Source organism: Eubalaena glacialis, chromosome 1 (assembly GCF_028564815.1).
Source record: "Eubalaena glacialis isolate mEubGla1 chromosome 1, mEubGla1.1.hap2.+ XY, whole genome shotgun sequence".
NCBI classification, from domain to species: Eukaryota; Metazoa; Chordata; class Mammalia; order Artiodactyla; family Balaenidae; genus Eubalaena; species Eubalaena glacialis.
This window is the reverse complement of record NC_083716.1, coordinates 112,915,230-112,943,013: the sequence shown is the minus strand read 5'-3', so window position 1 is coordinate 112,943,013 and position 27,784 is coordinate 112,915,230. Positions and strand designations below refer to the sequence as shown.

Genomic DNA, 27,784 nt, shown 5'->3' with positions numbered 1-27,784 from the left:
GCATACACAAGGCAACAAAAACTGGCAGGGAATACACTGTAAACTAATCAGCACTTAGCTATGATTGTATTGTGAACCCCTTTTACATGGCAACATTTTCTTAATGAATACAAGAAGCTATGTTTAAAGATATTCTTGGGGAAATAATAATCTTTTTCATGATTTTGGTTAGAAAATTAACTACAAAAGGGCAGCAATATGGTTTTAGTTTTCAAAAGGAGCGTAATGCTTTCTTCTATTTATTAAAAACCAATGAAATACAAATTTCAAATGGGCATCAAGGCTCAGGCTTCCTGGCTGAGGGTCACACAAGAGTTTGGACTCTGAGGAGAGTTAGGAAAAGGGGAAGAAGCAACTGCCAGCAAAGAGTATACCGTGAATGAACTTACCAGAAACTGGCCTCATGATGTCCACTGGTTCCACTTCTTCTTTAACTTTTATCTCAGGTACAGGAGGGCCCAAAACGGAGGAGAGACTGCTGCCCACAGCCACTGGCGGTGGAGGGGCAGTGGCAATGGTGGTGATGGGTGGAGTGACGGGAACTGCTCCAGGAATGGTTGGAAGGGCAACCGCTGGTTGTGACGGGGGGCTAGCTGCTGCAATCATAGTTGGAATGGCTGGTGGAGGCTGCTGAGCGGTGGGTGGGACTGCAACGGTGGGCTGATCATTATTTTGATTGGACATGGTCTCCACAGACACAGTGACTGGAGTGGCCATCGATACGTGGATCTCTGACTTGGGTTTGGCACTGAAACACAAAAGCAAAGATGATGTAGCAAACACAGAAAACTGCCTTAACCTGCATCATCTCAGAAGGTGAATATTTGTCCAATTCTTTTTGTACAACACACAGCACAACTAAAACTCTATTCCTTGATTTTAAAAGTTGAACTTTAAGGTAACTTTTAAAGGGAATTCAAGTTTCAGAACCATCCCCATCGTTTTTATAGGCAGTAATAAAATTAACTTAGAAAAAAGGGAACATTTTAAAGAAATCAAAGTCACATCACTGAAAGACAACCAAGTTTCATTACAATGCTGTATTTTTCCCTCCAAGAATTCATTACTGCATATGTTGCCTTAGGAGGTTTTTTTTTTTTTTAATAACAACTACACTCACACTTCATATGTCATTTGTAAACCTACTTCTTATAAAACAGGAAACTCATGCACATGGAAAAGATCGAAAAGAATACAAATTGAGAATAACTTCCCTCCACTTCGAACACCCAGCCCTCTACCCAGGGTCACCACAACATTCCAGTATGTTTTACCAGAAATACTCCAGACATCTAAAGTAACTACAAATACAGTCTTCAAAAATGTATATTCTACTTTTTTCAGTTTTATAAGAAGTCATCGATGTCATTACAAATTCTTCTCAAACATTTTTTTAAGTAAAATATTTCACTTGACAGCTGTAAAGCTTTACTGATTTATATTGCTGCTGCTGAAAATTTATATACTACTGCTGAAAATTTAGAATATCAAAAGCAACACAAGACAATACCCCTCAAGTTCAAGGCCCCAAGTAACAGGACTTATATAGGCAAAAAATTCAATATTGACCAAAACCTCACACCATATACAAAAATGAACTAAACAAGGATCATAAATCTAAATGTAAAAATGTAAAACTATAAAACTTTTATGACTGGAGTTCTTAGACATGATACCAAAAGCACAAAAAACTGATAAATTGGGCTTCGTCAAAATTAACAACTTTTGCTTTGCTAAAGACCATTGTGAGAGATTGAAAAGACAAGGCAGAGACTGAAAAATATATCTGCAAAGCACATACTGCATATATCTGAGAATATTATGCTAAGTAAAATAAGCCAATCACAAAAATATAGTCGGCCCTCTATACCTGCAGGCTCCACATCTGCAGATTCAACCAGCAGTGAATGGAAAATATTTAGGGACAAAAAATTCCAGAAAGTTCCAAAAAGCAAAACTTGAACTTGGTGCATGCTGGCTACTATTTACACAGCATTTACGCTGTATTAGGTATTGTAAGTAATCTGGAGATGCGTAGGTTACATGAAAGTACTATGCCATTTTATACAAGGGACTTGAACTTCCATGGATTTTGATATATGCAGGGGTGCAGGTCATGGAACCAATGCCCCGAGAGGGTACCGAGGGGTGACCGTACTGTAGGACTCCATTTATATGCGCTACCTAGAGTAGTCAAATTCACTGAAAAAAGAAAGCAGAATGGTGGTTTCCAGGGGCTGAGATGAGAGACAATGGGGAGTTGTTGTAAAACAGGTATACAGCTGCAGTTTTGCAAGATGAAAAATATCTGGAGATTGGTTGCACAGCACTGGGAATATGCTTAATACCGCTAAAATATACACTTAAGATGGTTAAAACAACGAAAACAAAACACATATCTAATAAAGGAGTTATATTTAGAAAATATAAAGAAGTCTGTAAACTCAACACTAAGAAAACAAATAATCCCATTAAAAATGGGCACAACACATGAATAATGAACAATTAGCTAAAGAAAATATTCAGATGGCTAATAAGCACACTGCAGGAAAGAATGTGGAGCAACTATTTCTACAAAAAACCTTCTAACACTAATAAATGAGTTTAGCAGGGTTGTATAATAAAAGGATCTCCTATGTTGCAGGTATGAATTTTAAATGGTCCAGTTACCCTGGAAAACAGTTTGGAGGTTTCTTTTTTTTTTTTTATAAATTTATTTTTATTCATTTATGTATTTATTTATTTTTATTTTTGGTTGTGTTGGGTGTTTGTTGCTGCACACGGGCCCTCTCTAGCTGTGGCGAGTGGGGGCCACTCTTCGCTGCAGTGTGCAGGCTTCCCATTGTGGTGGCTTCTCTTGCTGCAGAGCACCGGCTCTAGGCGCGGGGGCTTCAGTAGTTGTGGCTCGCGGGCTCCAGAGCACAGGCTCAGCAGCTGCAGTGCATGGGCTTAGTTGCTCTGAGGCATGTGGGATCCTCCCAGACTGGGGCACGAACCCATGTCCCCTGCATTGGCAGGCAGACTCCCAACCACTGCGCCACCAGGGAAGCCCTGGAGGTTTCTTATAAAACTAAAAATATACATGTACAATGCAACTCAGCAACTGCACTCTACCCACTACCATCTCTACACAACACCACTCTATTTCAGTATTTCATTGAATCTAAGTTGCCAACACCATACAATACACCAATATTTTGTGAACAACTTAAAAATACATTATTTAATGATAAGATATTAACATGCAGTCAATTTAAAGTTATATATTGATTTCAGAGACGCTGATGTATATGTTTGATCTTACTTGTATCACAGCGTGTTCTGTATGGTTTTTGTTTTCTTTTAAAATTTTTGTTTACTTTTTTCATTTCCATCCTCTATGCCTACACTGTTTTCTGTTTTAACTGTACTTCATTCTGTGATGGTTTCTTCTAAATCTTTACTGAATTCTGTCCACTCATGTGTCATCTCTTTGTGTTTTCTCATTTATTCTTGGGAGTCTTTGTATTTCATCCTTGTGTTTTGTTTCATAAAAGTGGTGGCTATTTCTATTCACAGTCAAATATTCTGTTATAAATTTCATCTGTCCCCTGTAAATGTTTTTCTGGTGAGTGTTCTCAGTGAACAAACTAGTATATTTTGTTGCTTTTTTCCTACTTTTTAAACTTATTTTCCCATCAATCCTTCTGTTATTACTCGTCGGTAAATGAGTTGGGCTATTCCAAGAAACAGCCATTTACGTGAGACTCCTTGGGCGTGGGAGGGTAGGAAAACTGCTCTTTCAGCTGGTTGTTTTTCACAATCCAAATCCTCTCTTCTTTCAGGTGCCACAGAAACAGACTGCCAACTGCAAAAAAAGGCCAGCCTGGGTGCCTGTGTGGGGCCCACCCCACAGCTTCTCTGAATCATACTAAGCCCAGGAAAGAGTCTGCAACAGCCCCTCCTCACCCAAGTTTCTGCATGTTTTGCTCACATGGGATAAACTTTTGTATTGATACATCACGGTGTGCTCTTCACCTTCATGAACTACTTTTTTTCTACCACTTTAAAAGTAACTCCATATGCTGCTCTGTTTAAAAAAAAAAATCTTAAACAACTGAAAATAAGTGTATTACGTTTGCAAAATTTAATATCTGGTGTTGGCAAGAATGTGCAGGAAATGGGAACACATATCTTCTAAGCATGTAAAAAGGTAGAGTGACTGGAAATCAGAATTTAAACTGCACATTTACTTTGACCCATCAATGCTACTTCCAGAAATCTATCCCTGAGAAATGTTTGCCACGAGGCTCAATGATAGATAATGAGATTCACTGTAGTAATGTTTATTACAGTGATAAATGGAAATAACTTAAATGTTCATTAACTGAGGACTTAATTATGGCACCAGCCTATCTGGGAACATCACACAGTACAGGAATACAGTCTCCTTTTCTGGTTTTGCACTTTCCTGACCTCTAAAGATGGCTATGTCCTAAGGTGTGGTCCTTGTACCACTTCTCTATTTATACTCACTGTCAATGGGAGCTTTTCCACTCTCAATGGTGTTAAAGCATACATACAACATACCTCAGAGATAATGCAGGCTTGGCTCCAGACCACTGCAATAAAATGAATATCGTAATAAAGCGAGTCACACAAATTTTTTGGTTGCTCAGTGCATGTAAAAGTTATGTTTACACTATACTGTAGTCTATTAAGTGTGCAACAGCATTATGCCTAAAGAAACACAATATACATGCCTTAATTGTAAAAAAATACATTTTTGCTATAAAAAGCTAACCATCATCTGAGCCTTCAGGGAATCACAGCAGTGACATCAGAAATCACTGATTACAGATCACTATAGCGGATATAACAATAACGAAAAAGTTTGAAATACGGTGAGAATTACCAAAATGTGACATAGAGACACAAAGTAAGCAAATGCTGAAAAAAAAAAAAAAATGGCACTGATAGAGTTGCTTGATGTAGGGTTGCCATAAACCTGCAATTTGTAAAAAATGCAGTATCTGTGAAGCGCCATAAAACAAGGTATGCCGGTACCTGCTTTAATTCCCAAATCTTAATCATCAGCATGGACCTCTATCTTCAATTCCAGAATTGTACATACTTCAGAAATATATATCCAGCTATGCACGTGACATCTCCACTTGGGTGTGTTTAACCACTTGGATATCTCAAAATAAAATATCTAAAAGTAAACTCCTGATTTCCCCCTTGCTATTTCTCACTTCAGAAAGGGTAATTCCTTATCTGTAGTTGCTCAGGCAAAAATTGGTAGCTATCATTGCCTCCTTCCCTTTCTCTCCACTCAGAAAATTCCGACAGCTGTACCTTCAATAATATTGCGAATCTGAACTCTTCTGAAGACTTTTACTACCTCCATGCTGGTCCGAGTCATAAAGAGAGTCTAAGGTTTTATCATCTCTTACTTGGTCTCACTGCTTCCACTCTAGTCTTCTTGCAGTTGATTCTCAGCACAGCAGCCAGAGCAATCCTTTTAGAAATAAGTCAAATCATGTCACTCCTATGCCTTAGCCCTCTGATGGCACTCCTGTCTCACTCAAAATAAAATGCGAAAGATTTTGAATGGCCCACAAAGCCCTGTAAACATAATCTGGCTCTCACTGTTATCTCTGAACCATTTTGTACAACCCTGCCCCTCATTCTAGGCTGCTCTCCCTTGCTGCTCCTTGTTTATTCCTACACAGACAGTGCTTACTTCGCACAACACTGATATGTGTGACTTTCACATACATACATGTAACTGTATTCCCCCAGTCCCCCGCCAACACTGTTTGAATTTCAGTTACTACAGTATATTTATTAACTGTGAGTAACTTCATAAAGTGCAAACTTTGCTACTAGCTCTTCAGTCCACAAATCACTCTGTAACTTACAGACATGCACATCACACATCACTTCTTTTGCAGTATGTTGTTGACTGGTTGATGACTGCACATCTACTGCTCAGTTCATGCAGACAGCAAAGTGTGTAGTTGTGCTGTCTAGTTTCCTAGTGATAAGCCCAGGTGAAATTTTACAAAAATGAACGACTGAAAGAGAACTGGCCAACAGCGATGAAAACACAGGAAAAAAATGTGATAAATCTAGAAGTAAAATGGGATGTGATTAGAAGATCTGAAAATGGCAACAGCAAAGATAATTCAGGATGAGACCTAGGCTTGTATGAAGCTATGGCATGGACCACACTGAGAAAGTCCAATGAACATAAAAAAGGTGGTAAAGTCACTTCATATCATCTTTTAGTTGAAACTGCAGTAGGATCAGTAAGCCACTATAGTGAAACAGAGTATTTACTTCCATTTTGGATTGAAGGCTGTAAAAAAAACCCCACAACAACCCAATCACTCAGACCAAAGTGTTGAATTAACTGCCACATTGAAAGAAGATGGAAATTACAAGGAGGATTAAAAAAACCAAAAAACCAAAACCTTTTACAGCCAATAAAGGCTGCATTCATTTTGTCAATAGTCAGCATTGATTTGGTTAATGGAAGCTATCTGGTGAAGCTGCTAGCACAGATAAAGATGCTGCTGTGGAATGTGCACCCAGATTCCAAGGATTAGTTAAGGCAGATGGTTTGATAAAAGGATAAAGATGTCCCTGGAAGTGATGCTGGCAACAACCTCACATTAAAGGAACTTCTGGAAATAATTTACAACACTGAAAAGACAAAGGATAGGGACTTCCCTGGTGGCGCAGTGGTTAAGAATCCGCCTGCCGGACTTCCCTGGTGGCGTAGTGGTTAAGAATCCGCCTGCCAATGCAGGGGACAAGGGTTTGAGCCCTGGTCCGGGAAGACCCCACAGGCCGCAGAGCAACTAAGCCCATGCGCCACAACTACTGAGTCCCGTGTGCCACAACTACTGAAGCCCGTGCACCTAGAGCCCGTGCTCCGCAACAAGAGAAGCCACTGCAATGAGAAACCCGCGCACCACAACGAAGAGTAGCCCCCACTCGCTGCAACTACAGAAAGCCTGCGCACAGCAACGAAGACCCAACACAGCCAAAAAATAATAAATAAATAAATAAATGCATAAATTCTTAAAAAAAAAAATCCGCCTGCCAATGCAGGGGACACGGGTTCGATCCCTGGTCCGGGAAGATCCCACACGTCGTGGAGCAACTAAGCCCGTGCGCCACAACTACTGAGCCCACGTGCCACAACTACTGAAGCCCGCGCTCACAGTAACGAAGACCCAATGCGCCAAAAGAAAAAAAAGACAGGATAAAATGTCAGGGCAGACCCAAACTTAGAAAGGAGTATGACAATTCACCAAAGCATAGAAGGACTCTTGCTCTGTATCATAAGTTATTCAATGTGAATAAGGGAAGCACTGTTCCAACTACAGTCGTCCCTTAATACCCACCCCCGCGGATAAAAAAATCCATGGATACCTGTGGATGCTCGAGATGTGGAACCCTTAGATACAGAGGGCCAACTGTACTCTTGATTAGCTTTTATTTTTTTATTTATTTTTTCTTTTTTTTTTGGCTATGCTGCACAGCTTGTGGGATCTTAGTTCCCGACCAGGGTTTGAACCTGGGCCCTCAGCAGTGAAAGCGTGGAGCCCTAACCCCTGGACCGCCAGGGAATTCCCACTTGATTAGCTTTTAGAAAGAAATAAAACACTTTAATTCTCAGCGCTTCTGATGTTCAAATTACAGTGTACTAAGTAAATTTTAGTTTTACTATGTTTTTCATTTCCCTATGTATTTTAACTGACAGTTAAGAGAATTTTTGATACTTTCACAAATGTTTTTAAGGTCACAGAACAATTATAAATAACCATGCACAGTTTCCGTTTACGTGGTTATTTGCACATTCCTGCACTAATGTACAAAGTGGTGACTGCAAATACTCCTGCCTCAAAGTCTTAGTCCCTGCTCTTTCCTCTGCCTGACATAGTCTGACATCAGGGAGCATGTGGCTTATTCCTCCATGCTCTTAAAGCCTCTGCTCAGAGAGGCCTTTCTATAAGTCATCACCCCTTCCTCCCATCACTTATATTCCGTTTACACTGTTTTCTTTTTCTTCACATATTTATTATTTCTCTACACGCACTAGATAGTAAGCTTAAGGAGAATGGACACTTTATTTCAGTCACTCTTATATCCCCAGATTCTAAAATGATACTTGGCACACACATGGCATTCATAAATTTTTTTTTAAGTTTTATGAAGAAGCAGATCTAAATATATTAACATGGTAAGCTATTACAGATATAAGTATAAAATGCAGTATATAAAACAATCAACAAAATCCTGTTTTTAAGAATCTATCAACCTATCTACACGTGTATGTAGAAAAAGACGTGGAAAGATGCTTAACAAAACTTTAACCAATCAATATTACTGTGGGGAGTGGGACTGGAGAGGGGGGTGGAGAATAGGACGATTTTCTCTTTATACCTTAAATATTTTTATATTGTCTCATTTTCTTTTCCAAAATATTACTTTTAGAATTAAGGAGATAAAGCATAAAGAAAACAGAATGTATTAACTATTGTCATGATGCCATTTTCGATAGCAACAATAACTGGGTGTTTACTATGAGGCAGGCTCTGTTCTAAGTGGTTTAAATACACAAGGAGCCTATGAGGCAGGTGTTATAAGTATGCCCATTTCATAAATGAGGTAAATAAGGATCAGAGAGGTTGAGAAACGTGTCCAGATCTCATAGCTAGAAAGTGGTTCTTTTAGATGCACACACTAGTGGTTCTTTTTAGAGGCAAATGATGTGAAGTCTGCGGCATGTATTAGACTTTTCTGTCCTCAATGATGTGCTCACCCTGCAGGCCTAGGCGACCCAGACGTACTCCGCATAGAGCTCTCCACTCGAGGGCTAGCCACTTCAGGAGGCTGAGGAGGAATGAGGGTTTTCCGAACTGCCATTCTGAAAGAGTAAAGAGACAAACCCAGACGGCATTAAAGGATAAGAACTACACATTTGCTAAGTGTACCTATGGCTAGGTATTTTTTAATGGATTTTCAAATTTTATCAAAGTAATGAAGGCAGATTATTTAAAAAACCAAATAGTACTAAAACCCTTTTAATAACATACAGCAGATCCCTTCCCCCTGCCTCCCCACTTCCTGACCGTCTCTCTTCAGGAAGCAACCATTGCGACTCTTTTACCTGCTTCTTCTACCTTCTACCTACACATCTCCTTTGTACTTAATATTAAAATTTAGGGACTTCCCTGGTGGCGCAGTGGTTAAGAATCCGCCTGCCAATGCAGGGGACACGGGTTCAATCCCTGGTCAGGGAAGATCCCCCATGCCGCGGAGCAACTAAGCCCATGCGCCACAACCACTGAGTCTGTGCTCTAGAGCCCACGAGCCACAACTACTGAGCCCACACGCCACAACTACTGACGCCCTCGTACCTAGAGCCTGTGCTCCGCAACGAGAAGCCACCGCAATGAGAGGGCCGCGCACTGCAACGAAGAGCAGCCCCCCCTCACCACAACTAGAGGAAGCCCACACACAGCAATGAAGACCCAACACAGCCAAAAAGAAATAAATAAATATATAAACATAAATAAATAAAAAAATTTTAAAAATAAAATAAAATTTAAATCTGTTTAGCAGTTACAATCATTATTGTACCTATGTATTTATACTGACCTGAGGAACTGAGTGAAAACAGCTGATCAAGGCAGCCAGTGATCAACTGTCACGCAGTAGAGGCCATGCGTGGCTCCGACTGACAACTAACTACCGGAGCTTAGCAATGTGGAAGTCATAAGTGATGTTGACACGCTTAGTTTTGGCAGAGCGGTGCAAGCAAATGCTAGAAGAGTCGGTCTGAGACAAAATGGCTAGAATGTACCGCTTTGCAATGCCTCATCATGAATGGATGCAGACACTGATCGTAAGACTGCTAACATCTCAAAAAGGTTGACTTCCACACAGCGTATTTCTCCTGATAAAAAGACTAAACCACCAACTTATGAAGGAGTCTTGCCAAAAGGGGAGAAAAAGTGAATTTAACCAAGCCTTTAGATTCAAGTAACAACTTAGAGAAAATGTGGAGGAGAGAATAACAAGTGAAACTAGGCAATGGGGGTAGTGGGTTGAATTGTGTTCCCTAACATGATCCATCCGAGTCCTAATCCCTGGTACTTATGAATGTAAAAAAAATAGGGTCTTTGCCAATGTAATTAAGTAGATAAGATCATTCTAGACTTAGGGTAGGTCCTAAATCCAATGATGGGTATCCTTTTAACAGAAAGGAGAGGGAGATTTGAGACACACAGACACAGAGGGAAGGCCATGTGGATATGGAAGCAGAGACTGGAGTGACGCATCCACAGGCGAAGCAACACAAAGGACTGCCAACAGCCGCCAGAAGCTGGAAGAAAGGCATGGAGTGGACCCTCCGAGAGTGTTCAGAAGGAACCAACCCTGCCGACGTGTTGATTTCAGACTTCTAGTCACCAGAACTGTGAGAATAAACTTTTGTTGTTTGAAGCCACCGAACTTGTGGTAATTTGTTATAGCAGCCCTAGGGAACTAACAGAATGGGGATGCAATCGACAAATTCAGGGAGAGAGTTGGGAGGGGACAGGAAAACTCTACAGGACAAAAGACCAAGTTTCTTCAACAGACAAACTGCAAGGAAAACAGAAATGGAGGTAACATATATTAGAAGAGTCTTAATAGACATATCGACCAATCGTAATGTGTGTACCTTATCAGAATACAGATTCAAATAAATAATATAAAACAAAACAAAATTTGTGACATTTGAGATCACTGGAAGTTTGAACAATGACTAAATATTTGATAACATTATGGGGTTATTACATTTTTTTAAAGTATGTATTTCAATAAACACATGCTGAAATATATACAAATATGTACAAACAAAATGACGTGTTCCCTATGATTTGCTTCAAAATAATATGGTGGAAGGTGGTGGATAGGCATACAGATAAAACATGAACTGATAAGTTAATAACTGAAGTTGAATAATGGGTATAAATTCAGATGTTCAAATTTGTATTATGTTTAAACCTTCCACAATAAAAAGTAAGAAATAAACAAAAAAGCAAGACCACTCAACCCCCCATCCCTCAGTACAAACAAGCCCTCCAAACCCCTAAAGAGATACACTACTATAAACCCACAGAATGACCAAACTTAAAAAAGAGTGCCAAATAACAAGCGTCGATGATGATGAAGGCAAGGACCCCACTGCTGGTGAGAGTGTAAATGGGTACAAACACCTGGACAAACTGCTGGCGTTACCTGCTGGAGCTGAAAATGAGCACAGCCCACATCCCAGCAAATCCCCTCCGAGGTACATAACAGCACTGCATTTATGGATGCATCAAAGGTGATGCACAAAGATGTCTGGGGTAACATTATGGCCCTAAACTGGAAATAACCCAAATATCCATCATGGTTAAACTATGGTATTCTCAGACAAGGGCATTTTATATAACCATAAAAAAAGTTACAATTATATGCAGTAACATGGATGAATCTCCCAAAACCAAGTGAAAGAAGACGGACTCACACAAAAAATGTATATGATTCTAGGGGAGCTCAAAAAGAGGCAAAACAAATCCATAGGGTAAAAAGAAAAACTGGTTAGTAATCTTTGGGAGAAAGTGCTGGTAATGTTCTGTTTCTTGACCGATACAGCAGTTATACGTTTGTGCTAACTCATTACACTGTACATACATCATCTGTGCAGTTTTCTACACTTCAGTGAAAGTGCTGAAAGAAAGAGAGACTGGAAGAAGTGGAGCTAGCAAATAGAGACAACGCCTTCATTTTCACTGCAAACAGGAGCAAAAACATGGGTTAGAGAGCAGAGCAAAGTGGAAGAAATGACAACAAGTTTATACTTTTTCATGTGAAGGATCCACTAACAAGAAAAAACTGATGGAGGAGAGAGGCAGAAGAGCTGGGGCACGGTTCTCACGGAGGTGAGGCAGGCTGCAATCAGGTGCTTTGGAGAGATGCCCCCGGAGCTCACCTCTGAGTGCTGAGCTCGCCACTGAGAGATGGAGGCGGAGCAGGAGACAGAGGCAGCCAGGTAAGTATGTGATAGCTAGTTTGTGAACTTCTCTTTTGCTTGTTTCCATTTTCTCAAGAAAATAGCAGAAAGAAAAAAGCAGGCGGCACATTCATTAGCTACAAGTGAACGTGGGAGAGGAGGCGTGGAAGTCTGGAAAGCAGCAGAGGTACACGGGTGTCTGGAGGAATGGTCAAGGAGAGCAGACTGTGCTGGTCCGCTGTGAGGTCCCAGGGGAGGTGTGTGAGGTTAAGCAGGACGAGGCAACACTGCTGCACACAGGCAAGCGGCACAACACAACTTAGGCAGAACGTTGGATTTTAACTCTGATTTTGACAACGTGAAGAGGAGGACAGGGAAGCTGAGGCTGTACGCAAGGAAATGACTGCAACGGACCACAGACTCTGAACCAGGGAGAGTAGACAAAGAGGCCAGGAAAGGCAGTGAGGAAAAGTGAAAGGGTGGTAAGGACCAACAGACTGAAGGCTCCCAGCTGGGTCTTGTTGGGAGTCGCTGCCAGGGACGTGGAAAGAGAGGCGGGCTGTGGGACCCTAGGGTACAGAAAAAGCTGCCGGACTTCTGTGCCGTGGAGTGCTAGCACTCATGGGTGTGCCCTGCTGAGGGAGGGCGGATGCAGAGGATGCATTCAAGCAACTGAGAGGCCAGAGAGCTGGGAAATCATTTCTGTTTACTTTAAAGTTGAAGACGGTATGACACAGCCAGACACTATGTACCTTCTGAAGGACAAACACAGACCCCAAATCAAACCTGAATCTGTCCCACAAGGTAGCCACCAGCCACATGGGGCTACTAAGCACTTGAAAGGTGACAAGTGCAACTGACGAGCAAGATTCTTAACAATATTTCATTTAAACTAATTTGAATTTAAAAACGGTATTTGATTCAGTTACTGGAAAAATTTTCAGTGTGTCTGGAGTAACCTGGCTATGTGAAACTACTTTTTCAATTGCAAATTTTATGAAATCTAAATACAGACCAGGAAGCATGTCTGCTGTTGAGAAGGAAGGGCCTGAAAGTGGCAGTGAGGCCCAAAGAGGACAGCTACCCCACCTCCAGGCCCAGTGACAGGAAGGAATGGGGAGGGAGAGACAGCCACCACCCTGGGGAGAGTGGAGGAAGTCGAGACCCCAAAGAAGAGCCAGGTTCCAATTAAAGCAAGAAGCCATGCTCAGAGAAGAGGTCAGGCCACAGGGGACTCAGATGATGACAGACGATCTCAGAGGGCACAGCAGAAGGGACTTTGGAGGTGACGAAGCATGGGAGAAGGGGCAGATCTCATTTTGTCCAGTGCTGTGAAATTTCAAAACATTTTATCTTGGTGCCAGTTTGTATCCATTGCCATCTACTGTACCGAGCATTTCACGGTTCGTTAAATCAGGAAACTCCTACCCTTCGGTTCTGGTGATTTTCTATGAATTATTTTTAAGTCATCCCTCTCCTCTTCTCTGATCTGTCTTGCTGAAACCCCATCACTTGGAGGCAGGATCTCCTGAACTGGTTCTTTAAGTTTTTGGTCTTTTCTCTCCTATTCTCTATCTGTTTGTCTTTTTGCTCTACTTTTGAGAGATTTCCTCAGTTTTACTTTTCAAGTTTTCTACTGAGTTTTTGATTTCTGGACACATTCTTGTTCTCGGAATGTTCCTTTTGTGGAGCACGGCCTTCCTGTTTCATGGATGCAGTTTTCTTTTGTCCTTTGAAGATGGTACTGACAGTGTCTGTCTCTGTTCATGTGTTCTTATGTTTGGTTTTTAGTTTTATTCTCCTTGCCTAGCCTCTGCATCTTCCGAGCTGCTTTTTTCAGTGTGTTCACTGTGGCTTCTATCTTGCGTCGTTAGAAGAACCCTCAGATACCTGATATGCTTGGCTGCACGCTCATGATGAGGAGTGGGGGGACTAAAAAGCTGGTTGGAAGCTCTGAGCTTGTGGCAGGGCTTGTTTACTTTAAGGGCAATCAGAGCCCTGTCCTTAGTGTCCTTAAATCCCTACTGTTGGTATCCTTAGCTCTTTCCCCTCGGGCTGGAATGGACCCTAGAAGGAGAGTACATTCATCTTCTCACTTTCTGTCAACAGAGTTAAATTCAACTGCCAGGGTCGTGTCAGCCACGAGGGAGAAGTCTCAGCACTCCACACAGGCTTGGTCACCTAATCCGTTTTTGGTACAGCACCATGCCCTTCAATGTGCTGGCTAATCCCAGTGGACCATCTACAGAGTTCACTGGCGTTGGAGAGGAGGGGCAGTGCACCCAACAGTGTGGGTAGAGAAGGAAAGGCAGGGCTCTAACCACTTTTCAGACAGATTTCAGCCCAGCCTTCTACCCCCAGTTCTTCCTGCTCCTGGTCCTTTTGGAGATTCACAATTTAAACAAGGATGGTTCTCAGCGTTCTTCTCTGCAGACTTAACGTTCACCTTTTTCACAGCTAAGGGAGCGAGTGAGCACTTGCCTATTTGCTTTCCAGCTTCAAAGTCGTGTTGCTGTTGGTGTCTTCTCCTATTCTCCCCATCCCTGTGGGTTTATAATCTTTTTTTCAAAAAATATTTATTTACTTACTTACCCACTTACTTATTTTTGGCCGTACCGTGTGGCTTGTGGGATCTTAGTTCCCCAACCAGAGATGGAACGTGCGCCCTTGGCAGTGAAAGCGTGGCGTCCTAACCACTGGACCACCAGGAAATTCCCTACAATCTTTTTAAAAAGCCTCTTTACTAAAAGTTCTGTAGGGTTTTGAGAGGAAGAGAAATTTAGAAGTACATATTCCATCTGCCATCTTAACTACAAGCTCTGCCTTGTGTTTTCATTGATATGGTTACTGTGTCATGGACTGACTTACTATTAAGACAGAGACTCTGGTCTCTGTTATGGCAGAGCACATACCTTCCCACCTAGGACCCACCAACTCAGAAGCTTATATGACAACACAGAACACTATTTGCTACTAAATATGACCCTTAATACACTTGGGAAACTGCTTGCCCTGAGCAACAATTCATTTAGGACAATGAGGAAAAAATACACAGCACACATTACTGTGCCTAGCTAGACAAGCCTGAAGAGTTCAGTTCAAGCTACTTTAGGGGTTCTAGGGTTAAACTCTCAGAACCAGAGAGAACTCCTAAAAGTACGTAATACGCAACACATGCTTACAAACTGACACCCAACTGACTCCTGGGTTCTTACCATCCTGCAGTCTGAGCTTGGCAAGGCTCTACTGAATAACCCGGCGGTCAAGTTATCTTGGAGGAAATTGAGTTTGCTATCAGCACTGGATTACTGCCTACTGTTTACACCAATTATATCCAGAAGTAGAGGTGTCACTTGGCCCCTCTGGGTCTACTCACCCATCTGTGGCAGGTTTCTTCCGGAGTATACTTGGCCGTGGGGACGAGCCCTGGGCTGGAGCGTTGGTGCTCGCACTCTGGCTGTGGGTCTGCACCACAGTTGTTGCTGCCGGAGCAGCGCTGAATGGGCTGCTGATAGGGTTGGCTACAATTGTGGCTCCGTCTGCCAACACCACTGCTGGAGGACAGGAAAGAGCAACGGAGAGAAGGAAATGCAAGTCACATTACTAAAACGTCACATAAGACAAAGAACAACGATCAGACCACCACAATCAAGAGTATCCATGTTAGGACTGCCCAATGTCAAGAAGATGAGGGATAAGGACAAAAGCAGATGGCAAAGTGGGAGAGGTTACAAAGTCTACTGATGCACCATTAAGAACCTCTTTTCTTTGCTCTACAGTCATAATTACTAATAAGTGAGATAAGATACATAAAGTATATAGTATACTGCAAGAAATGTTCTGCTACAGTTTTTTGGTGAAATACCACCACCTCTCAATTCCTAATAATGGTACCAACATTCCAGTCTATCTTTACAGCTTTACAAACAACTCCAAAAAAAATCTTAGGGAATTCCCTGGTGGTCCAGTGCTTAGGACTCCGCACTTCCACTGCCAGGGCCCAGGTTCAATCCCTGGTCGGGGAACTAAGATCCCGCAAGCCGCGGAGCACGACCAAAAAATAAAAAAGAAAAAAATCTTGAAATGGAATGAGAACGCTAGTCTTATAAGGTGAATGTACTCTCTCAACTAAGAGCTCTTTTAGAACACTTCTCCCCATGTGCAAATGCATGTTAGGCTGTTTATGTACGTAGTTTCTAATGCTTACAAAGACCCTGACAGGTAAGTTCTAAGCAACTCATGTTACAAAGAGAAAATTAAGGCCTAGCGAGCTTACTTGAGACCACAAGGCCAGCAAGTGGTAGAATCATGATTCAAACCCTGTGTACCTTTTCCCTCCACACCAGTTTCCATGTAAAAAATTAAAATTACCTGAAGTCTTTCCTTCAGGCTGAGGCTGCTGGGTCCCTATTGGCGCAGGCTGAAGTCCCTGGGTGCTGATTGGGGTTGCTGAGTGAATTCCCTGTGTGCCTATGGGGGCTGGCTGGATCCCTGGGGTCCCGATGGGAGCTGGCTGGATCCCCTGTGTACTGATGGGGGCTGGCTGGATCCCTTGGATATGTCGAGCGTGGGATGCATCCACTGTCATCAACTGCATGGGGTTCAGGTGGACGGTGGACGCCACCCCAACTCCAGTCTGAGCTGTGATGGCAGAGTTTGGAGCCTGAGCTGAAACTAAAAATGATGCAAAAAGTGACAAAAATGTTAGCTTTGATTAGCACAGTCCACATAAGGAGAAAAACACTCAAATCAAAACAATTTTTCCACTGTTCAAGATCTAAACTCTCAGTTTAAAAAAAAAAAGTGCTACATAAACTCTATACGTTGAGGTTTTCTTCCCCTTACTTCCACCAATTTGATACGATCTCTCTGCAGATTGCTAGAAATAGCATTAAAATGAGAAAAAAGCAATCATTTATTAAAAGCCAAATGTGAGCCAGGCAACTATGTAAGTAATTAATATAAAACTTCTGAGATACATCCATGCCTCCAGGTCAAGAATCTTTGCTTTAATTGATAGAACCACTATCACAGGCACTTCTGAAATACAGTAGTTGTGAATTTTAAATTCCAAAATACGCACTGAAGAGAGAATTAACTTGTCCTTTTATCTATCAGGCAAACATATCATCTACTGTGTATATTAAAAACAAACAAACAACAAAACTGAAAACAAAAACATTCCCAGGAAGCGACAAAAAAAGAAGGGATTTCTCACTGTTTGTGGAAAGAAAACAAACAAAAGACTTTTCTTCTCGGTCATCAAAACAATCTGGAAAAAGATATAACGTATCCCCATGTTCACTGCAGCATTATTTAGTATAGCCAAGATATGGAAACAATCTGTGTCCATTAGTGGATGAATGGATAGAGAAGATATGGTATATATATCCATACACACATAATGGAATATTACTCAGCCATTAAAGAAGAAAAACCCGAAATACTGCCATTTGTGACAACATGGATGGACCTAAAGGGTATTATGCTTAGTGAAATAAGTCACAAAGAGAATGACAAATACCATATGATCTCACTTATATATGGAATCTAAAATACAGAAAACAAAAATAAACCAAGCTCTTGGATACAGAGAACAGACTGGTGGGTGCCACAGGCAGGGGTGGAGAGTGGGCAAAATGGGTAAAGGTGGCCAAAAGGTACAAACTTCTAGTTATAAGATAAATAAGTCATGGGGATGTAACGTACAACATGACGACTATAGTTAGCAATGTTGTACTGTATATTTGGAAGTTGCTAAAAGAGTAGATCTTAAAAGTTCTCATCACAAGAAAAACAATCTTTAACTGTACGGTGACAGATGTTAACTAGACTTGTGGTGATTATTTTGCAATATATATAAATATTGAATCATTATGCTGTACATGTGATACTAATATATGTCAATTATACCTCAATTTTTAAAAAATAATCTGACTGAAAACGTTTTATAAACCATAGAGATAAAGGTTTAAATTATTATTATGCATAAGAAAAATATAGTGAAAAGTTAGTACATGTAAATTTATAGTCACGGTTTATAATTCTTCCTTTGTAAAATACATACATACACAATTTCCAGAGCATTATAGCTTCTTCCTGAGAAGTGTATCTGTGCTATTTCTGTTAAATAACAGTTTTTGGTCATTTGCCTGCTGTTGAACCTGCAGTCTAGTCACCACTCCAAGCCTTTTTAAGATCCAATCTTATTTCACACTTTGTGTTCTCACTCACACTATGCTCCTGCCCAAACCAAACCACTCTGCTCTGACCACATAGTCTAGCTAATACTTTATTCACGGACAGAAAAGTACTTTTCTCCAAACCCACTACGGCTCTGCCCTATACTTTCTGAAAGATGCTTTCCAAATGTCACTTCCTTCAGGAAATCACTCCTGACCTCCAATCCTACCTCCTCAAGTAGAAATAACCTCTTACCTCAGAAGCAGCATGGCTTTGCTCAAGCCCCTCTTTTGAGATTTAGCATATTATAGTATCTCTTCATGTCTAATCTTCCTACTAGACTCTAAGCTTGTTGAAAGCTGTTTAAAAGTCAACTTTAAAAATAGAGCCTAGCATAGGACCTTACATAAAGTAGGGTTTCAATAAATATTCAATAGGATACTGTAAGCTGGTTACTAAATCATTTTTTCATTTGTGTCCATCCATGTTTAGATTCACATGTCTGAGAAATAATATATTACCTCTCATCTGCACCAACAATGACAGTTCGATCCTGGAAGAAATAAAGTATTGAACGTACTATTCATTTTTCTGTGTTAGTATCTCTCAGGGCTACGGCAGTGATGAAAGGAGAATAATGCAGAGAAACAGATGACTGGCAGGATCCCCAACACTTGAGACAGTAGTGCTCTTATGATGGATTTTTACAATAAAGGTTTATATAGAATGACAGTGTCTGCATAGTTGATTCTAGGTCAAGAGAGACTCTGCATGCCCTTTTCAGCTGGCTAGCATTCAGAGAAATACACAGTGGTCATGAATGACCTTCTCCAGAAAAGCAAAATGACTGCACTGTTATACAAGTTATCAGTTGGCCAAGGTAGTAGATGAAGGAGAGAACCTGAAGGCAAGTGCTGTTACTGATACAGAGACTTAAGAATTTTCAGCAATTAGTGTAACACACACACACATGAAATTTACTTCCTAATTGTCAACATGCTTCTATGATACTTTTTGCATCCTACTTTTGGCAACAATCAATTAAACATTATTCTACTTTATAAGATTGTTAATAAAAAACCACTGTTATGGGCTTCCCTGGTGGCGCAGCGGTTGAGAATCTGCCTGCCAATGCAGGGGACACGGGTTCGAGCCCTGGTCTGGGAAGATCCCACATGCCGCGGAGCAACTAGGCCCGTGAGCCACAACTACTGAGCCTGCACGTCTGGAGCCTGTGCTCCGCAACAAGAGAGGCCGCGACAGTGAGAGGCCCGCGCACCGCGATGAAGAGTGGCCCCCGCTTGCCGCAACTAGAGAAAGCCCTCGCACAGAAACAAAGACCCAACAACACAGCCCCAAAATAAATAAATAAATAAATAAATAAAACACCATTATGAAGTTCCTTTAAAAAGAAAGTTTTGAAAAACAAACATCCCCCACCCCCGGCAAAAAAAAATAAAATCAAAACACACACATAGAACAATGTAGAGATGGAGGAACCTATTTTCAAAGCTATTTAAACCTCAGTATTGGGACTTGCCTGGTGGCACAGTGGTTAAGAATCCGCCAATGCAGGGCACATGGGTTTGAGCCCTGTTCCAGGAAGATCCCACATGCCGCGGGGCAACTAAGCCCGTGCGCCACAACTACTGAGCCTGTGCTCTAGAGCCCAAGAGCCACAACTACTGAAGCCCGCGCACCTAGAGCCCGTGCTCCACAACGAGAAGCCGCTGCAAGGAGAAGCCCGCGCAGCTCAATGAAGAGTAGCCCCTGCTCACCACAACTAGAGAAAGCCCGCACACAGCAACGAAGACCCAACGCAGCCAAAAATAAGTAAATAAAATAAATAAATTTATATATTAAAAAAAAACCTCAGTGTTTGAAAGTTTTAGACTAGCACTGTCCCAACGAAAATATAAGTCATACATGCAATTTTAGATTTTCCAGTAGCCACATTAATAAAGTAAAACGCAGGCCAAATTAATTTTAATGACATATCTTGTTTAACTCAATATATCCAAAAATTATCATTTCAAAATATAATCACTATAAAAGTTATTAACAACATACTTTACATTCTCTTTTCCATATTATGTCTTCAAAATTCAGGGTACATTTTACTCTTAAAACACGTCTCAATTCAGAGACTAAATTTCAGAAATATTCGATTTGTATCTTGATTCCACAAAATCTACAATTTTGAAAAAAGTAGTTGCATATCACTGAGTTGCTCCAAACATATTTGAAATTTCTCTCATTTTAATTAAGTAAAACAAAAAATTCAGTTCTTCCTTTGTGCCGGATCCCCTTCAAATGCTCAATGGCCACATGTGGGCGCAGCTGCAGTCCTGGACGGCACAGCAGACAGGCAATGGCCACAATCTGACAACCTGGCTTTCTTATGCCTGAAGTGAGCTGAGGGTCCCACAGGAAAAGACTATACCAACCCTGAGGTTTAAGTAGTATTGTTTATTCTGGATTGGCAAAAAGAACACTATTCACCAGACTGGATAGTGAATTTTGAGCATAACTGGACTAACATTAAAACACAACAAATATCCCACAAAACAATAGAAGCCCTGTAAGAGTATAGCTTTATTCGTTTTTAACTGCACTTCCATTTTAAGGGATAACAAAAACTGTTAACATAATTATCCTCAGGGTGGGATAAAATCATGCTACTATCACTAATAAGTAACAACTTTTTTAGATGTCAGGGATGGTGATTTACAACCTTAAAGCTTCAGATTTCAGCCTTATCTGAATCTGAAAATAGAAGCTAGAGTAATTAAATCCATACTAGAAATACTCACTGATCAATTTCTATCTCATTGCATGCAAAAATTAAAATGTTAAAAGTCATCTTAACAGTGGGGCTCATACCTGGATATTGTCGAATGGTGGACACAGAGCTGGTGATCGGGGTGTAGGTGTGAGCAGCCAGTGGGTATGCAGAAGGTGGGTACGTTGGCAGAAAGTACTGGAACTGAACAGGAACAGATGGTCTATAGATGGAACACAGATAATATGAACCAAAATGGTTTTTCTTCTTTCCTTTCAAATGATCCCATCCCCTACAAACTCTTTTTACTTTTAACTGCCATACTAACGTTTCCCAAATTGCATCCCAAACAATTATATCAAAGGATACAGACCTAGAGAGAGTAATATTTTAACATGGATGGACCTAGAGATGACCATACTAAGTGAAGTAAGTCAGAGAGAGAAAGACAAATACCATATGATATCACTTACAGGTGGAATTGAAAATATGACACAAATGAACTTATTTACAAAACAGAAACAGACTCACAAACATAGAAAACAAACTTGTGGTTACCAAAGGGGAAAGGGGCAGGAAGGGATAAATTAGGAGTCTGGGATTAGCAGACACAAACTACTATATATAAAATAGATAAACAACAAGATCCTACTGTATAGCATATATATATATAAAAAACTGAATCACTTTGATGTATACCAGAAACTAACAACATTGTAAATCAACTGTACTTTGGTAAAAAAAAAAAAAAAAAGAAAAGAAAAGAAAAAAACTAATAAGTATTTCTATACACCACAATAATCAAACAAGAATATTTAAAAATGATCCAATTCTGAAATTACTTCATGTGCACTCCACCAGGTTCTCACTGTGGGGTGGGAGAAGGGAGATACAAATACAGAATGGGGGAGGTAATGGAGCTGGACCAGAGATACCAGAATGTACTTAGTCTTTAAAATGTTATATACTTTCTACCTCTGCCTGCTGAAAGGGCCTAGAAGAAGTGACAATCCAGTAACAACAAACAGAGCTAATGGCTAGATCTTAGTTTCTAAATGATGCAAAGGAACCAGGGCTCCTTGGAGAAATGGCAGATTCCAGGGCTCAGAGGGAGGGACCAAGTTCAGGAAGAGTTTCAAGTACCTTAATGTGGTGAGAAGTAAGGAAGGGCTAGAATGACCAGGACATAGCAAAACCCAGGAACTAGTCTGAAGGGGCTCCCAAGGACGAACCTGGAGACAATTTGAGCATCGAAATAGATGACAGTAATGGATTATAATTATGAATAAATAAAACCAAATCCATGAGCCCATGCAGATGTTCAAAAATAAAATACACAGCAAAATAAATAAATGGGGATAGATGAACTTTCTTTACATCAGAATGTCAACTGATAAATATCAACAAAATGATCGAACAAGTCACTATCTTGCAACCATCACATTGCAACCATCAACTGATTCAGCCAAGAATCGTCAATAGAAGCAAAACTACTGAGTGAAAGCTTATAAGGACACTTACAGTCTCAAGGTATTTCCACACAAATTAGTTATTTACAAAAAAGAAAAGTACACCTTTACAGCAGAAAAATCTGGCATCACCTTCATTAAGTAATTAATGTTGAGATAACTATTAATGGGACAAAGGGAGAGCATGAGCTCTCTGATGTAGTAACAGTGAGAAGAACATATCACCTACTGGTATTCACTTCAAAAATGCACAGCCTCAATCTAACTAGGAGGAACAATCCGACAAGCCCAAATTGAAGAATATTCTGCAAAAACAATGGCCTATCTATACTCTTCAAAAATTTCAATGTATGAAAGAGAATGGAAAGCTAAAGGATCGTTTCAGATACCCGTACTGTGGTTAAGTAAGAACAGCTTTGTTCTCTAGAGATGAAAATGGAAATAGGGATAAGGGGTCACGATGCTGCCACCCTTACACTCAAAATGGCTCAAAATAAATTAAAAAGAGAAGTACACAAGTCAAAAAAAAGATACTAGAACATTCATCAAAAGGAGAATGAATAAATACAGCACAGTTTCATAAAATTAAAGAAATTACACAATGTATTAGATTTTCAGGGGGAAAAACTGAAAATAAGGAAATACGTGCCATATTTGTGGGACAATTGGTTTCACTGAAAAATCAAAACAATTCGTGCCACGATGGGGCACATTCCCTCCTACCTATTGTCACTTCGGGTTTCCATAGCCACAGGATTTGGAGAGGCTCGATGTCCTGAAATGGGAATCAGGCTACTCCTCTCTGCAGGGTAATCGGGTTGGATCCGAGGAGAAGTATGTGTGATTTGCTGAGGCACCACCTTAGCTACAAAAAGTATAATCCAATTACATTACTGCTCATATGCTTTCATTGGCATGCCAAAACATTCTTGGCCAGCAACAATCTTAAGAATGCAAACAGTAATAAGAAGCCTGGATTTTTAGTTTTCATCAAAATAAAAAATGAAAAGATGAGTACCTATGGTTCAACTGAATTATTTCAATCCAATAATCCACTGATATATTTACACTGCTATCTGTCAAAGCAGGGTTCAACATTAATACTTCATCAAAAACATCAGCAACTAGGCCCTTTTCCCCTGACCTGGCTTCTTGGAGACCTTTTTTTTAAAAGGAGAAAACTTAAAAAAAAAAAAAAAAAAAATCAACAAAAATTTGAATACAGAAATGGCAAACACCTTAGATTCTTCTCAGAGGCCTATAACTGATTAGTAATTACGTAGCTAATAAGTAATGAGAAGGTCATTTTAATTTCCAAGTCTTAGTTTCCTCATCTATGAGGAGGCCTTCTCTAGAAAATCACTTAATTTCTAAAGTTTTCTGAGTGTCCTGTGACTTTGCATAATATTTTATGGCAAAATCAAAATGATCATACAGTTTTCAAATTTAATTCTCTGTAAAGACCCAAGTCATACCAATGGCAGGCACGCAAACACTAGAGACTGGGAGGATGCCACCACGTTACCCAAGGTGCAGCACACTGAACGCCAAAGGTAAGCAGCAACCCCCCCGGGCCCAGATATTTTCTGAGGGAGGCAGCTGGAGAAGTTTCTGCAGGATGATGGGTGAGATGCCCAGTCTGACCAGCGAGGATGGCCTCTGCTGGCTAACGCAGAGAGAAGCTGGCATGATGTATTTTCCATCAGTAGTCAGTCGAGAGGGTGCTGAGGGAAAAGTGACTAAGCCTGTGTTTTCACTGTGCCCATAAAAGGTAGGAGAAAATTATGCTTCCAATAAAAAAGCAGCTGTGTTTGGCAGAGTAGCTAAGCATCAGATGGTAACCACACAAACACATGAATCATACCTTTACTTTTTCCTAATTAAAAGGGCCATACATCCTGAATTATTTAGAAAAAAAAAAACTCCAGGAAAAACATAATGCAGAAATCGTAAGTTGGGGCTATTTTCAAAGATAATCCCTGTTTTCTGTAGGCTGGGATCATCTGATTCTGCTTTTTATAATTCTGAGACCACTGTCAGGTGTGGAGAAAATAAGGGTGGCATTCTATTGGAAACGGGCATTCACTGCAGGTGAAAACCCTATGCTTGGGGTTATCAGGCTCTTCCCCTGATCCAACACATGCCTATTAATAACAATGGGTGAATTCAATATCTAATCTCACCTGGAGAAAGCGAGCGACACTTAGAAAAAGCCACTTAGGTGATTTTAATATAGCTCTTATGCCCTCAACTTGAAAATCAATGCTCTAGGGTTAATATCAGGTTTCCCTTCTGAACTGAGGCCCTTCTGTACAGGGATCCCATTATGATGTAACAAATATCTGGGTTACTACACAAGAGGAAAACAAAACTAGAGCATAAACCTGATGGAACTTTGACAAAAGCAATCACACTAAGTAGATGTTTAAATCTGTTTGGACACTTCTGTCAAATGATCTTCATATCTAGAATTCAGTAAATGGTAAAAATTCAAAGATAAATGAGCTGGGGAGTTAGAGAACACAGCAATACAGTAACTTAGGACAGGTGAGAAGTTGGTAGTTTTAGCCAAATGAATGAACATTATTTGTCTCCTGCTACTTTCAGTGAGTTTACTTCCACAGTGTTACTCTTAGGAAGACACAGTGACATTAACAAGAACTGATCTCTAAATAATTCTCCACAGAGAGGGTTCAAGACGCAACCAGACAGCCTCCTAGGGTACGCTGCCCCTCTTTACTGGTCTGATTTTCTTCATAGCTGCACATTCCCTAGTGAGACTCTCGACTATAAAAATGGAAAAGAAGGGGCTTGGCTCTGACTTGACAGCGCTGCGGATAACTGATGACACTGTTAGGTATAGCCAGAAAACAGCCTGAAATGACAACATGGAACAATCAACGATCTTTTTCAACAAAAGTGTTGTAATGCCGAACCCCTACCCCCACTGCCAGACTTCATAGAAGTGAAATTAAATTCAGAGGGTGTGACAGAAGTTTGGTTTCTCCAATGCCAAGCTGGAGTGAGCAGTAACGTGAGAAAGACCGCAGTTATTTTCTCTGCTAAAAGCCATCTGTGGGGCTGAGTACCAATTTAAGGGCTGGAATGGCCCAGTTATTTAAAAGAGGAGCAAGGGTTTCCTGGGTCCTACCGTTATTTTGGAAAAGTGCCCTCAAAGTTTGCTAGGAGGGCTGTGGAAGCTGGAGCCTGTCACACATGCAAAGGAAGGAAGCAGGGAGGGAGGGACCACCCCAGTGCTGGGACACAGCAGGTAGGGGGGACACTTCTGTGTCTGGTCACCAGATTTCTGACCATCGAGTATGTCAGTGCGTCCTCTCACAAAAGGCAGTCTTACTTCTGAAAGTACAGCAGATTAAAAATATGGCAGCTGTCCCACATCTCTGGGAGTGAAGGAGAGTTAAGATGGCACACTCACTGTTACAGAACCAAGGCAGAGGTAACACTAGAAACTAAAACCTGTGACTTGTGGGTTAAAGAAGGAAGTGTTCTGCCTCATAGGCCACAGCCTCTGCTTTGGAAGCTGTGACAGTGAGCTATCAGCTCTGACGATAGGCGTTGACAACTTGCCAGCCAAACCTTGCTGATGCCTGTTTTGGCCCATGAGCTAACAATGGGTTCACACTTTTAAATGGCAGGGGGGGGAAAAATCAAGACTATTTTGTGACACCTGAAAATGACATGAAATTCAAATTTCTGTGTCCATAAAAAAAATCTAACTGAAACACAGCCACACCCATTTGTTTACATATTGTCCATAGCTAGGTAGTTGCACACACCCACGAGGCCTGCAGAGCCTAAAGCATTTACGAGCCGGCTCTACGGAAAAAGCTTGCCAATCCCTGCTCTTGATCACTAAAGTTTGGCTGCCAGAAACTTTTCAAAGATGTTTTAATACTGAAAATACACACATATTTAAAAGGGGAATAAACAAAGCCTGGAAGGAATTTTAGGATGGTCATGAAGTACCTTGGGTGGCACCCAGATAAGAACCTCGGGGAAGTGACTTGAGGGTTAGCATTCTTCCCACTGTTGCATCACCCAGAGATTTTTCCTGAACAATCTGTCAGTGTACGAGGTCTCTTCACTCCAGATCTTTGCTTCTTTCTTGCTTTTCCTGTTGTTCTTGTCAAACTTTTATCAGTAAAGTTAACTTACTTTTTTAAAAGGTAAACATAGAAAAGGTAAAGGTTGATGAATAAGTCAAAAGTGGAGTTAAAGTAGTTTACTTTGAGCTCTCAGAGACGGTTATCTTCTTTTTTCTCCCCCTACCATCAAAATGCCAAATCTGTATATGAAATAATACTCAAAGTTAAAGTCAGTGTTGCTTTGAAAATTAACAATTAAAAAAAAAATCAACACTAGCCAGCTATACGAAGACCTGGTCAGCGGGGCTGAAAAATTCCTTGTAAGCTTCCATCTGCAGGCTGCACGCCACTTACCAACCGGGATGTTTGAGGTGGTCACTGCTGTAGCATGGGATGAATGTGAGGGCATTGTCATGGTAACAATTGTACTCGTGGGAGCTTGTGTGTGTGACACCGATCCTGGAACAGGAGAAGAAGGGAAATTCTTCAACAATGGCCTCTCTGCACACATTACAGATTCTTAAAAACCCAAGAAAAGCTCTTGGGAAAAAGTAAGAGAATTTTTCTAACCTAACTCTTGTTCTCTGCCTGAAGCTGAGAAATAAAAAATGAACCCACGCCTTATGCCTCCTTCTTCCCTGGCAGGAAGAGCAGGGCTGCCGACTTACCAGCCGTGGTTGCGGAAGGAATGGTGTTGGTTGCCAAAATAGGTGCTACCGTTGCTGCAGCCACCGGTGTGCCAGTGCTGAAGATCGTTTTCTGTGGGGGGGACACCCCACAACACAGTTAGAAACAAGAACATCTCCCACCCAATCCCGCTTAAACGCAATCACTGCTTTCGATATTGCCAGGCTTTTAGCGAGTTTTGCACAGTTCTGGTTTTAACCCACAGAGTATACAGATGGCTCTTCATCTCTGGTTTTACCTGAGCCATGGTATGGAGCTGCTGTTTTGGCGTCCCTAGCGCAGGGTGAGATGGCAGTGTGATTCTTGTTGTCACATCCCGTGACTGGGCAGGACGCTGAATACTAATTGCTGCAGACGGTGGATGCTGGAGAGACAGAGTTGGCCGACTGGGAAGACAGAAAAGACATTACGATCTATGACTTGTCTCCAGACGCAATGCAGGCAGTCAAGGCCACTTACTGTCTGGTGCTGGGTCACAGTCAGAGTTTTATTTTTCACAGGTCTGTGAAGTCCACAG

At 41.0% G+C, this 27,784-nt stretch overlaps 1 protein-coding gene across 6 annotated transcripts in view; it reads right to left on the bottom strand.

The window, feature by feature from the left end:
• The window catches only part of SAP130 (Sin3A associated protein 130), a 71,692-nt gene that overhangs the window by 24,264 nt on the left and 19,644 nt on the right, over positions 1 to 27,784 (bottom strand). For 5 of the 6 annotated variants that reach the window (XM_061183003.1, XM_061183006.1, XM_061183007.1 and 2 more), the window contains 9 exons: positions 27,506 to 27,653; positions 27,249 to 27,339; positions 26,935 to 27,039; positions 23,198 to 23,339; positions 21,107 to 21,228; positions 16,412 to 16,714; positions 15,417 to 15,594; positions 8,819 to 8,923; positions 390 to 748 (listed from right to left, as the gene is read on the bottom strand). In XM_061183003.1, the coding sequence (XP_061038986.1) occupies positions 390 to 748; positions 8,819 to 8,923; positions 15,417 to 15,594; positions 16,412 to 16,714; positions 21,107 to 21,228; positions 23,198 to 23,339; positions 26,935 to 27,039; positions 27,249 to 27,339; positions 27,506 to 27,653 (1,553 nt within the window). The remainder of the gene's footprint in view (positions 1 to 389; positions 749 to 8,818; positions 8,924 to 15,416; positions 15,595 to 16,411; positions 16,715 to 21,106; positions 21,229 to 23,197; positions 23,340 to 26,934; positions 27,040 to 27,248; positions 27,340 to 27,505; positions 27,654 to 27,784) is intronic. The other variant, XM_061183005.1, reaches the window with a different exon arrangement.